This window comes from Oncorhynchus gorbuscha, linkage group LG21 (assembly GCF_021184085.1).
Source record: "Oncorhynchus gorbuscha isolate QuinsamMale2020 ecotype Even-year linkage group LG21, OgorEven_v1.0, whole genome shotgun sequence".
In the NCBI taxonomy this organism is placed as follows: Eukaryota; Metazoa; Chordata; class Actinopteri; order Salmoniformes; family Salmonidae; genus Oncorhynchus; species Oncorhynchus gorbuscha.
In genome coordinates, this window is record NC_060193.1 from 26144458 (window position 1) to 26159602 (window position 15145).

The 15145-nt window shown below is 40.8% G+C and overlaps 1 protein-coding gene across 1 annotated transcript; it reads left to right on the top strand.

Annotated features, from left to right (window-relative positions):
- Positions 1-636: 636 nt before the first annotated feature.
- On the top strand, positions 637-12652 carry LOC124007705. The gene is made up of 6 exons (XM_046318413.1): positions 637-700; positions 5699-5731; positions 10524-10589; positions 10711-10785; positions 10885-11067; positions 11976-12652. Exons 2-6 carry the CDS (start codon positions 5719-5721, stop codon positions 12311-12313), a joined length of 675 nt encoding a protein of 224 aa, XP_046174369.1. The 5' UTR covers positions 637-700; positions 5699-5718; the 3' UTR covers positions 12314-12652.
- Positions 12653-15145: the final 2493 nt, after the last annotated feature.

Here is a 15145-nt window from a genome sequence, read left to right on the forward strand (position 1 = left end):
CAAGAAACTAATTAAACAGCATGATCATTATGCCACAGATGTATCAAGTTTTGATGGAGCGCGCAATTGGCATGCTGACTGCAGGAATGTCCACCTGAGCTGTTGCCAGAGAATCTATTGTTCATTTCTCTACCATAAGCCGCCTCCAACGTCATTTTAGAGAATTTGGCAGTACGTGCAACTGGCCTCACAACACAGACCATGTGTAATCACGCCAGCCCAGGACCTCCACATCCAGCTTCTTCACCTGCGGGATCATTTGAGACCAACCACCCGGACAGCTGATGAAACTGTGAGTTGGCACAACCAAAGAATTTCTCCACAAACTGCCAGGAACCGTCTCAGCCGAAGCTGTGCTCTTCATGGATGAAACCCGGTTTCAGCTGTACTGGGCAGATGGCAGACGGTCTATGGCTTCGTGTGTGCGACAAGTGCTACCAATTTATTTATATATATGTTTTTGTTTTTGCCCTGCCTGCTCATCAACATTTTCTAGTGCCGTTGTTTTTCTAACGTTCCTTTATTGCCTGGTCAGACTCTGGCAAAATATCATCAAATCAGATTGGGCTAGTCATAGTTCAAGTCTTTGAGACAAATAAGCCAATCGGAGTGCTAGGGCGTGACAGACAATCCAGTCAGAGGCACTCCGTAGCAGTTATTTTGGTCTGTCTTCACCTAAAGGATTCTGTTGCTTTATCAGGTAAGAGAAGACTACAGATGGTGTTTATGCATGTATCAACAATCAAAGTTGATTTCAAGAAATATCAATGGAAAGTTAAAATAAGAAAGCATCTTAGGAAAGTTGTGTAGCCTCTTTATCCATTTTTTGACTTACAAATTAATTATATATAAACATTAATTCTTAAAGAATATAACTGATTAATGTGTCATGGGGGGAATTCCGACCTGAGTTAAGAACTAGTAAATGGAATGGAATTCCCTTTTTATGCACTTCTCTCTCTCTGGACCTTGAACTTAAGCATGAGAATAGCATGCTATTCACTAGCTATTTGTTGGCAGTGGAGATCGAATCAATGAAGGTGTGGCGGATGTGTGTCTACAGATATACCGTAATCTGAATTTGACTTTACAGGTGAGGAAGCCATGAGTAAGGTCAAGCAACCTGTCAGTTCCAAGTTTTTTTTCTCCATACATTTTTGCACAGAAATGTTTAAAAAAGACAATTGCTATTGATAAGAACATGTAAATATCCATATTTACATTTTTTTCTCTCATCAATCTAAGAAACACGTATTTTTACACGTTTATTTAAAGAAGAAATATCACATTTACTCAATAATTTGTTGAAGCACATTTGGCAGCGAATATAGCCTCGATTCTTCTTGGGTATGACATTACAAGCTTGGCACACCTTTATTTGGGGAGTTTCTCCCATTCTTCTCTGCAGATCCTCTCAGGCGCTATCAGGTTGGATGGGGAGCGTCGCTGCACAGCTATTTTCAGGTCTCTCCAGAGATGTTCGATCAGGGTCAAGTCCGGCCTCTGGCTGGGCCACTCAAGGACATTCAGAGACATGTCCCAAAGCCACTCCTGCATTGTCTTGGCTATGTGCTTAGGGTCATTGTACTGTTGGAAGGTGTACGTTTGCCCCGGGCTGAGATCCTGAGGGTTCTGGAGCAGCTTTTCATCAAGGATCTCTCTGTACTTTGCTCTGTTAATCTTTTCCTCGATCCTGACTAGTCTCCCGGTCCCTGCAGCTGAAAAACATCACCACAGCATGATGCTGCCACCACCATGCTTCACCGTAGGGATGGGCCCAGGTTTCCTCCACATGTGACGCTTGGAATTCAAGCCGAAGAGTTCAATCTTGGTTTCATCAGACCAGACAATCTTGTTTCTCATGGTCTGAGAGTCTTTAGGTGCCTTTTGGCGGGCTGTCATGTGCCTTTTACTGAGGAGGGTCTTCCATCTGGCCACTCCCATAAAAGCCTGATTGGTGGAGTGTTGCAGAGATGGTTGTCCTTCTGGAAGGTTCTCCCATCTCCACAGAGGAAATCTGGAGCTCTGTTAGAGTGAACATTGGGTTCTCGTTCACCTCCCTGACCAAGGCCCTTCTCCCCCATTTGATAAATTTGGCCAGGCGGCCAGCATCAGGAAGAGCCTTGGTGGTTCCAAACATCTTCCATTTAAGAATAATGGGGGCCATCCACTGTGTTCTCGGGGACCTTCATAGCTGTAGAAATGTTTTGGTACCCTTCCCCAGACTTGTACCTCAACACAATCCTGTCTCAGAGCTCTATGGACAATTCCTTCAACCTCATGGCTTGGTTTTTGCTCTGGTATTTACTGTCAACTGTGGGAACTTATACAGTATATAACCTTATATAGCCTTTCCAAATCATGTCCAATCAATGAAATTTACCACAGGTGGACTTCAATCAAGTTGTAGAAATATCTCAAGGATGATCAATGGAAACAGGATGCACCTGACCTCAATTTAATTTATAAAAAAATAAAATTGCACAAATTTCTTAAAACCTGTTTTCATTTTGTCATTATAAGATATATATTGAGTATAGATTGATGAGGAAAACATATAATTTAATACATTTTAGAATAAGACAAACGTATCAAAATATGGAAAAAGTCAGAGTCTGAATATGTTCCGAATGCACTGTAGGTAAATGAATAATCCGTTTTGATAAGGGGTTTGTAAATATGAATGACAATTGTTTTATATCTATTTTACCTTATGATCGCTGGAAAGAAATGTGAAACCAGTCATGGAAACAAACTAAAAAGCATGTCAACACGACAGGTATTTATTCCCCTTTCCCACAGTGAAGTATGAAATGCGGTGTCGTTATGCAGAATTTAAATTGTATGTCCCAAGCTACAGTAGCGCCGAACCTACCAAGTAATTTCTGCGCTCTAGAATGTTTGAATTACCGTAACACTTGAATGAAATACAGTCTCAAATCACTGCCTATCCCACATTAGGCATATACTATGATTCGATGAAGAATAACATTTCATTTAAAGATAAATATGGAAGGTTAAAAAGCAAGCCTATCTTGGGAAAGTTATGTATAGCCTCTTTAATTAAAACTACTTCAAGATTGGTAACGTAGGCTAATGTGATTAGCATGAGGTTGTGAGAAACCAAAAAGATCCCAGGACATAGACATATCTGATATGTGCAGAAAAGCCTCTTGAAGGCATATTGATAGAACTTTTTCTGAGACAGCTTATTTGTCTATTCAGTCAATTAAAAGAGTGAATAAAAATGCATTAAACCCTGAAGAATTTAAAATGCACTAACATAATAAATTATTTGTGAAGCATCTAGCCCAAGGGTAGCCCAAGGCTTTTTGTCTCGAGGGCCACATCAGGATTTTGAAATTCAAAGGAGAGCCGCACAGATTTATTACATGGAAACGGTGGCACCAACACTGGGAGGACTTTGTAACTATCATTCATTATTACTGTGAGTGTTACTTTTATGACTGGGAGCAATAAAGGGGCAATCTGTAGTTCAAACAATTACAAACCAGGAACCCCCGCCACTGTTTTGGTTAACAGCTGAGGGATAGGGCTGGAAAAATGTAACCATTCTCAAATAGACACATCTATAGACAGTGCTACCAAGAAACATCCAGCGCTATGATGGTTCTCTGCTGCAGAGGACAAGTTCATTAGAGTTACCAGCCTCAGAAATTGCAGCCCAAATAAATGCTTCACAGAGTTCAAGTAACAGACACATCCCAACATCAACATTTCAGAGGAGACTGCGTGAATCAGGCCTTCATGGTCGAATTGCTGCAAAGAAACCAATACTAAAGGGCACTCATTTTTTTTTTGTATTTAATTTTACCTTTATTTAACCAGGCAAGTCAGTTAAGAACAAATTCTTATTTTCAATGACGGCCTGGGAACAGTGGGTTAACTGCCTGTTCAGGGGCAGAACAACAGATTTGTACCCTGTCAGCTGGGGGGTTTTGAACTCACAACCTTCCGGTTACTAGTCCAACGCTCTAACCACTAGGCTACCCTGCCGCCCCAATAAGAAGAAGAGACTTGAGTGGGCCAAGAAACACAAGCAATGGACATTAGACCAGTGGAAATCTGTTCTTTGGTCCAAATTTTAGATTTTTGGTTCCAACCGCCGTGTCTTTGTGAGACTCAGAGTAGATGAACGGATGATCTCTGCATGTGTGGTTCCCACAGTGAACCATGGAGGAGATGTGGGGCTGCTTTGCTGATGACACTGTCAATTATTTATTTAGAATTCAAGGCACACTTAACCAGCATGGCTACCACAGCATTCTGCAGCAATACGCCATCCCATCTGGTTTGTGTTTAGTGGGACTATAATTAGTTTTTCAACAGGACAATGGCCCAAAACACCTCCAGGCTGTGTAAGGGCTATTTGACCAAGAAGGATAGTGATGGAGTGCTGCATCAGATGACCTGGCCTCAACCCAATGGCGATGGTTTGGGATGAGTTGGACTGCAGAGTGTAGGAAAAGCAGCCCACAAGTTCTCAGCATATGTGGGAACTCCTTCAAGACTATTGGAAAAGCATTCCAGGTGAAGCTGGTTGAGAGAATGCCAAGAGTGCGCAAAGCTGTCAAGACAAAGGGTGGCTACTTTGAAGAATCTAAAATCTAAAATATATTTTAATTGGTTTAACAATTTTTTGGTTACTACATGATTCCATGTGTGTTATTTCATAGTTTTGATGTCCTCACTATTCTACAGTTTAGCAAATATTAAAAATAAAGAAAAACCCTTGAATGAGGAGGTGGGTCCAAACTTTTGAATGGTACTGTATGTTACAGCACTGGTTTCACTAATAAATATGTTCAACTGCGGCCTCCCGAGTGGCACAGTGGTCTAAGGCACTGCATCGCAGTGCGAGCTGTGCCACTAGAGATTCTGGGTTCGAGCCCAGGGTTTGTTGCAGCCGGCCACGACCGGGAGGCCCATGCGTCGGCGCACAATTGGCCCAGTGTCGTGAGGGTTTGGCTGGCAGGGATATCCTTGTCTCATCACGCACTAGCGATTCCTGTGGCGGGCTTAGCGCAGTGCACGCTGACACTGTTGCCAGGTGTACGGTGTTTCCTCTGACACATTGGTTTGGATGGGTATTGTGTCAAGAAGCAGTGTGGCTTGGTTGGGTTGTGTTTTGGAGGACGGCTCTTGGTTGGGTTGTGTTTCGGAGGACGCATGGCTCTTGACCTTCACCTCTCCCGAGGCCGTACGGGAGTTGCAGCGATGGATACCATGAAATTGGGGTAAAATAATAAAAATATATATTTTTGAACTGGAACCAAAGTACCGTATCTGTTTCTGTCTGCTTTCATTTTAAAATAGGATAGATGGGCTATATGGTCTACTACGGTATAGGTCAAATGTGATAGTCCGCCTATAACCAGCCTGAGTAGGCCTATAACTAAATTCCTATTCTATTCAAAGTTTAGAGAAATTAATCAAATGTTAAATTAGTTATAATCAAGGTGGTTAATGCGGGTCAATGTGAAGAAAAATCCACCTGCACTCGGCCTCGCCTCACCTAAGCCAATCAAGAGGTACTTCTGCGTTGCCTCTTTGGCGTACGACTAACTTTTCACTTAACAGTACGTGTTAAAATGAATAGACGATGAGTAAACAGTATGCAGTTTAAGTATGTAGTACGCTATGATGGGTATTTTACATTGCCTGTGTCTTCTTTCAGGTCTGTGTGCTTCTCTCACAATGGACTTTAAAGGTGCGTATCTGTGTTCTAGACCCTTGCCATGTGGCTTGACGGTTTTTGAAACTGCACTTGAAAAAACTTTCAAAGTTCTTGAAATCGGGATTGACTGACCTTCAAGTTTTCAAGTAATGATGGACTGTCGGTTCTCTTTGCTTATTTGAGCTGTTGTTGCCATCATATGGACTTGGCCTTTTACCAAATAGGGCTATCTTCTGTATACCACTCCTACCATGTCACAACACAACTGATTGGCTCAAACACATTAAGAAGGAAAGAAATTCCACAAATTACATTTTAACAAGGCACACCTGTTAATTGAAATGCATTACAGGTGACTAGACTACCTCATGAAGCTGATTTAGAGAATGCCAAGAGTGTGCAAAGCTGTCATCACAGCAAACATTTGCCCATTATTCTCTTCAAAATCCTTCAAGCTCTGTCAAACGTGTTGTTGATCATTGCTAGACAACCATTTTCAGATCTTTCCATAGATTTTCAAGTAGATTTAAGTCAAAACTGTAACTCGGCAACTCAGGAACATTCACTGTCTTCTTGGTAAGCAACTCCAGTGTATATTTGGGCCTTGTGTTTTAGGTTATTGTCCTGCTGAAAGGTGAATTAATCTTCCAGTGGCTGGTGGGAAGCAGACAGAACTGTGTTTTCCTCTAGGATTTTTCCTGTGCTTAACTCCATTCTGTTTATTTTTTATCCTGAAAAACTCCCCAGTCCTTAACGATTACAAGCATACCCATAACATGATGCACCACTATGCTTGAAAATATGGAGAGTGTTAGTCAGTAGTGTGTCATATTGGATTTGCCCCAAACTTACTGTAACACTTTGTTTTCAGGACAAAAAGTGAATTGCTTTGCCAATTTGTAGTATTACTTTAGTGTCTTGTTGCAAACAAGATGCATGTTTTGGAATATTTGATCTTTGATCTTTGTGGTTGAATCGGTGTTTGAAATGTACTGCTCAACTGAGGGACCTTACAGATAACTGTATGTGTGGGGTATAGAGTTTAGGTAGTCATTGAAAAACCATGTTAAACACTTATTGCACAATCCATGCAACGTATTATTATATGATTGTTACTGTTTACTCCTGGACTTATTTAGGCTTGCCTAAACAAAGGGGTTGCATATGTATTCACTCAAGGCATTTCAGCTTTTCTTTTTTGATTAATTTGTACACATTTTTAAAAACTTAAATCCTCTTAGGCCAGTGAATAAAAATCTTGATTTAATCCATTTTAAATTCAGGCTGGAACAAAACAACATTGTTGATAAAGGTCAAGGTCTTGACAAAGGTCTTTGTGTGAATACTTTCTGAAGGCACTGTAGCTAGGTACAGTACTATATTTTTAATGTCAAGAGGTCTCCCACCGGGGGGCATGGCTAAGATATAGATAGCAAGGGCCTATACCAAGGGTATTCACCTCTTACCCTCGTAGGTCCAGAGCCTGCTGGTTTTCTGTTCTACCTGATACATAATTCCACCCACCTGGTGTCCCAGGTCTAAATCAGTCCCTGATTGATTTCGAGGGTAACAATTAAAAAACACAGTGGAGTTTGAGGGGTCTATACGGTAAGTGGCGAACCGTCAGGGCCTTCAGAAAAGGCCAAATGATTTCTTAAAATGTATATATCTTACATACATTTAGTTTTAATTTCCATTTAATCTTCACAGTAATTGTAATATTTTTCAGATTTCATCTCTTCAGTTTGTGTTGGAAAGAGAAGGGTTAATACCGAAAAGGAAATTCTCCAGTCGGCATTTTCTGGGTAGAAAACTATAGCTAGCTATAATTTTGGCTAGGTCTTCAGAAGCTGGACAGAAGGCCTCTGTCCAGCTTCTGTGTTAGAGCAGAATTTGAGTGACAGTGGAATGAACAATCACATTTTGAATTGCAATGGATGTGAAAAGTTTTTAAATATTTTTTTAAAGAGACGTGTCTACGAAGGCCTAGATAACTCACTACTCAGAGCGCAAGAGGTAATGAATTCATAATACAGAATAGCAGGCTAATAACAGCCAATAGAGTAGGTGGTGGCAATACAGTAATACAAAGGCATTGATGATTTGAATTAGGTGTGTAGTGCTAGGGCAAAAACAAAACTGTACACCCCTTTGGGTCACCAAGACCAGGATTGAGAACCACTGCACTGCATTGTTTGTAGTCTGCCATAAAACCTTGAAGAAGAAGCGAGAGCAATAGAAAATAATTTGTGTTTCAAGCAGTAGTTTTCCCACGCTAACAACGTTCACTAGCTTGTGTATTAGTAGTGTGACGATGGAGACAGCAGCTGCAGCAGCTGTGGATTTTGTTGCACATTTTCTAGCATCACTTCTTTCAAATGTTGTTTACAAATGATCATAATCTGGTGAGTTGCACTGTTTGTTTTGTTGCAGTTAGCTTGCCGTTAGCTATCTCTTTGAAAATAATGACTAAAACAGTTCAGCATTTCAAATATATTTGCAAATGTACTAGCTGGTTTGTCAATTTAATTTTGGACATGGAATGGTGGTGCTCTTGTATTGTTCTGACTAGATGGGGCCTACTGGAGTGAATGGGCTGCTTACACTTTAACATTATTTGATGTTGTGTGTGACTGCTGTCTCCTGTCGTCTATCAGCCGTGTCTGTGTTTGACCAAAATGGGCTCTCCTTCAGCGCCATTGAGTACACAGGTATTATGGTCACTGTCCTTTCAACACCATGAGCCTGTCACCATTGATGTGACACTGTTGTTGATGCTATTGACTGTGGTGTTTGCTACCATATGTTGTGTAAATAGTGCATTATTTTATGCTGTGGGTCATGTGTCCATGCTGTTTCTGTCTCTCTGCGTGTGCCAGCCCGAAGCGCCGCCAAGCCTGTCTGATTCATTCATAATGTCATCATAAATAATTGCTCATCCTTCACTAGAACTAGAATGGTCCAGACTACAGAAGATATAATGTTGGGCGCATTAAGTGATCTAGATTTTTATTTATTTATATATATATATATTTCATACTGAAATATTTCGTTTTGTCCCTCTGAAGGTCCTATAATTACGGTTCGCCACTGCTAAGAAATTGTATGCAATATTATAAAATGAGTTGTTTGGATCCTGAATGCTTATTGGTTGATAGCAGGGAGTTATTCACCACAATCTCCAGGTAATGGCTGTTAAAAGTTCAATTTAAACTATCATGTGCCTTCACTGTCCCACAACCCAGCCAGTCAATTCATAAACTGAATCTTCCCTGGAAAATGTCAAATATATTTCCCCATGCTACTAGGCTAGCATTTGGTTAGCAACTGACCTGCGCGGCAATGTTGCAGTTTATTTTTCTGCGATCTACATCATGCCATAGAATGAATATGTTTGGACGAGACTGACTGCTTCTCTGAGCCAGGCGAATTCATTTATCAGGATCCAGGAAATGGCAAATGAAAAGGCACAGTTTGCTGTCATTTCAGCAGCTTGATGTGATTGTGTGTTAGCTTTAGTTGGCTAGCTAGTAACACTGTCCCCAGGCTCTAATTGCCACTGTATTGAATCTGGTAACAGTGTGGGACTGTTTGGGACTTATGGTGTGTACATTTACTGAGTGACGGGAGAGGGAAGGAGCCGACATTAGATGGGGCTTAGAAAAATGTTTGGCTAGCAACTTCAGAATCTCAGAACTAACGACGGACTTTTTCCATGACTATATCATATGGTGTTATCATACGAATAAAAATATATGTACTGATTTAAAATAAAGTTTTGAATCAAATCATGTTAATCCTTTTTTTATTAAGCCCTTAAACATGGTAATTACTGTGAATAGCATCCTATGGGTTGTTTCCCCAGCCCTTCGCGACCAGCCTAATTAAACAACGGGTTCGTCTAATACTGAATGCTGATTGGTTAAAACCACATTCCAATATAATGCTGATTGGTTAAAACCACATTCCAGACGTTGTCGATTCCACAAGTTACCACAGGCTAAATCTATGGCGTTAAAATGCCTATTTACTCTGTTCCATCTGACTGCGCAATCCACTGTCTCATCAGCTCAGCCAGGCAATTCAGAAACTTGATCTCCACTATAAAAAGCATCTAGACATTGTCTAATTACTTTTAAACGACTGTAACATTTAGTTTTCAACCACGGATATTCGTATAAACCTTGCTCTCTGGCATGTGCAACATTGTTTCAATATTCAAATTCGATCTCCAGCTTGTCCCTTAGTAATGAAAGTGTTGGGATGAGACATACAGGTAGGCAGCTTTTCTTAGCCAGTCGAAATCATGAATCAGCATCATTTTATGGATATACACAAAGAACTATCAATAGAAAACATAAAACAAAACAAAGTGCAGCTAGTTTGAAGTCTGTCCAGCTTCAGTTGGAAGTGATTGTGTTAGCTGTGTTGTTGGCTAGCTCCTCTGAACAACAGTGTCCCAGGTAAAATCGCGCATCAATAGCTCATTGTTATGGATGTGTCCAAATAAATGTCACTAGAAAATGTCACTTATTCAAATAATGATGCATTTGTATTTGTTTGTTGGTAACCCGCTGTATAAAAGTCATAATGCCTTCGAAGACAGTGTTTGCAGGATATATTGGTGAAATGAGGTGTCATCCTTTTTTTAAATATATATTTTTTTACTTTTTGGAGTTCACCAATATAACATCGACACCGGGTTCGAAGGCATTATCACATTTCCCAATGTTTCTTGAACTTGGGATTTCTTTTGAACCTATCTTGTATTGTTATATATAATGCTAATGAAAATGCTAATTAGTCTTGTCATGTATTCCCCCAGAATTGATCAGTGTCATTATCATTACCAGTATCGGTTCAATTATCCCCTACACCCATATTTTTATAGGTAAGTAGAAGTTACTTTGAAATGAAGTACACTTTGTACAAATAATGACAATGGAAAAACAAATAGTGAATGCATCTCCATGGGAAAAAATTATGATACACCTTGTTCTTTATTCCCCCAGCGTTGATCTCTCTCATCATCCGCTGTGTTGTTACAATCCTTGTTTCAGTTATCCCCTTGGTCCACTTTGTCATAGGTAAGTAGTAGTGAAGAAATACCATTTTGCGAAAACATTATTGCATAACCATTATGCAAAAGCTACCCTTCTAAAATTCCTTTACCTCTCTATCTTTAGGTGCTGAGTGCTTCAATGACTGCCCTGTTATGTTCTTCATCCCTATCTACCTGATAGGGTTGGGATGTTTTTATGTGGTCCTGGTGTTACTGTCTATGTTTATGGCCATCAAAGACTGTCAAGGGTTCTGCTCATGGGTCATATGGATCAGTCTGCTCATTCTGATATTCTGCCTCTTTGCTGGTGAGCGAGATTCCCAATCCAGACATATGTGGCACTGTTTGAACTTATTTTGAAAATGCATCCTTTCTCCCTTCCTTCAAGGAACAATCATGGCACACACAAATTGTTGGTCCCATCTTTCATGAGCTGAAATCAAAGATCCCAGAAATGTTCAATACGCACAAAAAGCTTATTTCTCAATGTTGTGCACAAATTTGTTAACATCCCTTTTAGTGAGCATTTTCTACTTTGTCAAGATAATCCATCCACCTGACAGGTGTGGCATATTTTGTCACGCAACAGGACCTTAAGTCATTTCCACCAGAGCTGTTTGCCAGAGAATTTAATGTTCATTTCTCTATCATAAGCCGCCTCCAACGTTGTTTTAAAGAATTTGGCTGTACGTCCAACCGGCCTCACAACCGCAGGCCACATGTAACTACACCAGTCCAGGACCTCTACATCGGACATGTTGCCTTTATTTTTGTTCAGTATATTTTAGCTAGTTTGATAAGCTAGCTTACATTGCTAACTATAAAGTTGGCTATTTTGCTTAACATTGAAAATCGGGTACAGCTAGCTACATTATCAATATGGTTGAAAAGGTGAAAGGTCAGTTTTCTCCGTTTCCCATTTGTAATTACAACTTGGAGGGTCATTCATGTCAAATTTCCCTTTCGGAAATCCAAACTTCCAATAACTTCAACAGCATGTAAACACCCCACTAGATCCTAGTCTCCAAATTTGATACATAGGTTCCTCTCCTTACAAGGAAGAAATTTGTTTCAGGGATCCACCATGATCCAAGAGCTGTGAGTCCAATTTCAACTGATGGTGGTAGTATGGCACCGGCTTGGACTCTGTCAATTATAATGTTATAAATATATTATATTTATACATGTATTTCCCTACCACTTTATCTACTATAGGTAGTGGGGTTGTTTTCTCTGTATTTCAAACAACAAGCTACAACCCGACCCTCAGCGACGGAAGCTCCAACCAGACCATTGCCAACGAGAGCTACAACCATACCTTCTGCAGTGGGAGCAACAACCAGTCCATCACCAACCCAGAGTACTGCAACAAAACTCTATACCTGTTTGCATTCTCTACCTCTCTGATATGGATCCTTATGGTTGTTCTGTTAACGGTTGGCCTCAAGTTCTATGGCTGCGTCAGAATTGAGATGATCTTAAAGAGCTTGGGGTTGTGGCTGTTAGGTCATGACCCTATTTATTTGTGTTTCGGAGAGTCCACTATACAATAAGAGACAGTAGTCATACTCATATGGAGGCTATTATGAAAGGCAGCCCACAGGCGCTTTAGTTGATTGTTAAATCTTTGGGTTATATTTTTGGAGGATGAGAACATCTTCAGAGAACTTGACCATTTAAAAGTGGATAGAAAGTATTAATGGACCTGCATACCTTTTAAATAGTTTAATCTTGGAGTACTCCTTTTGTCTTTAATTGTCTTTTCAAGGCATGTCTGGTTGATTATGCCTGCTTCAAAACGATTAGAGGAAAAAGTGTGTATTTACAGTTGTGCTTTCATTCTTCATACTCTACCTTTTTGATTCAAAATATAGCCTGTTAGAGAAATTGTTTGATAGTGTGTAAAGTGAATGGGTCATGCAGTTTGACATACTTTATCACAAAAAGGGACAACCAACTACACCACCACTTTCAATCTATGCGCTTGATATCTGACCAACAGACCACTGACCATTTCGAATCCCACCGTACCTTCTCCGCTGTGCAATCCAGTTTCCGAGCTGGTCACGGGTGCACTTCAGCCACCCTCAAGGTACAAAACAATATCATAACCGCCATCGATAAAAGACAGTACTGTGCAGCGATCTTCATCGACCTGGCCAAGGCTTTCGACTCAGTCAATCACCGTATTCTTATCGGCAGACTCAACAGCCTTGGTTTCTCAAATGACTGCTTCGCTTGGTTCACCAACTACTTCTCAGAGTTCAGTGTGTCAAATCGGATGGCCTGTTGTCCGGACCTATGGCAGTCTCTATGGGGGTACCACTGTATATTTCAACGATGTCGCTCTTGCTGCAGGTGATTCCCTGACCCACCTCTATGCAGACGACACCATTCTGTATCTGGCCCGTCTTTGGACACTGTTAACAAACCTCCAAACGAGCTTCAATGCCATACAACACTCCTTCCGTGGCCTCCAACTGCTCCTAAACGCTAGTAAAACTAAATGCATGCTTTTGAACCGTTCGCTGCCCGCGCCCGCCCGACTAGTATCACTACTCTGGATGGTTCTGACTTAGAATATATGAACAACTACAAATACCTAGGTGTCTGGCTGGACTGTAAACTCTCATTCCAGACTCATATTAAACATCTCAAATCGGCTTCTTATTTCGCAACAAAGCTTCCTTTACTCACGCCGCCAAACATACCCTCGTAAAACTGACTATCCTACCGAGCATCGACTTCGAACGATGTAATTTACAAAATAGCCTCCAACACTCTACTCGGCAAACTGGATGCAGTCTGGATGCAGTCTATCACAGTGCCATCCGTTTTGTCACCAAAACCCCATCTACCATCCACTACTGCCTCCTGTATGCTCTAGTCGGCTGGTCCTCGCTACATACTTGTCACCAGGTCATCTATAAATCTATGCTAGGTAAAGCTCCGCCTTATCTCAGCTCACTGGTCATCCCCAAAGCCAACACCTCCTTTGACCGCCTTTCCTTCCAGTTCTCTGCTGCCAAAGACTGGAACGAATTGCAAAAATTGCTGAAGCTGGAGACTTCTATTTCCCTCACTAACTTTAAACATCAGATATCTGAGCAGCTAACTGATCGCTGCAGCTGTACACACTCCTTTTTGTCCCCAGTCCACCTGGCCGTGCTGCTGCTGCAATTTAAACTGTTCTGCCTACGGCTATGGAACCCTGACCTATTCACTGTGCTTACTATTATTTGACCATGCGGGTCATTTATGGACATTTGAACATCTTGGCCATGTTCTGTTATAATCTTCACCCGGCACAGCCAGAAGAGGACTGGCCACCCCTCGTAGCCTGGTTTCTTTCTAGGTTTTGGCCTTTCTTGGGAGTCTTTCCTAGCCTACACCTGTATTGCTTGTTGTTTGGGGTTTTAGGCTGGGTTTCTGTACAGCACTTTGATAAATCAGCTGATGTAAGAAGGGCTATATAAATTAATTTGATTTGATTTACATAGCCCTTCTGTAAATAGCCCATCCAGTCTACCTACCTCATCCCCATATTGTTTTTATGTACTTTTCTGCTCTTTTGCACACCAGTATTTCTACTTGCACATCATAATCTGCACATCATCATCTGCACAGCTATCACTCCAGTATTAATTTTCTAAATTGTAATTACCTCGCTCCTATGGCCTATTTATTGCCTTACCTCCTCACGCCATTTGCACACACTGTATATAGACTTTCTTTTTTTTCTATTGTGTTATTGACTGTACGCTTGTTTATTCCATGTGTAACTCTGTTATTGTTTGTGTGGCACTGCTTTGCTTTATCCTGGCCAGGGCACTGTTGTAAATGAGAACTTGTTCTCAACTTGCCTACCTGGTTAAATAAAGGTGGAATAAATCAAATATCTGCCAGCCATATTTGTGCCCCAGAATAATACAAACAAGTTTGGTTTTCCTTTTCTCCTCCTGCAGCCTACACCTGCATCCAATTTGACTGGACATGAGTGGAGAGGGAGAGGGAAGGAGTCTTGGTTAACATATTTAATCCCAATGTAATTTAGGAGGGTGAAAGCTGCATGTCAGCAGTAACAAAAGAGGGTTTTGTGGTCGCTTGAAAGGTTTTCATGACAGCTGGGTTACAGTTACTCTTTCTTTTTTTTGGTTATCATCTGACAAGCCGTGCTGATGAGGTGGACAGACGGCACATAGCTGGAATAGTTCCTCCTCTGAAGATGATTTGTTCGATAACATAGAAAAATGCTATAGTTTTTCACCCAAACACATTCAACTACTGTATTATAATATATTAGATGTTTGACTCCACTCACTATAACATTTTAGTTTTCACCTGCCCCAGCAAAATATACTGTACATAGCTTACAGTAACAGGAC

Bases quoted from the DNA above. Each gene is read 5' to 3' on its own strand.
- LOC124007705 (XM_046318413.1), top strand. The intron at 10,590-10,710 runs GTAAGTAGAAGT...TTATTCCCCCAG, and splicing joins CTACACCCATATTTTTATAG to CGTTGATCTCTCTCATCATC. The intron at 11,068-11,975 runs GTGAGCGAGATT...TATCTACTATAG, and splicing joins GATATTCTGCCTCTTTGCTG to GTAGTGGGGTTGTTTTCTCT.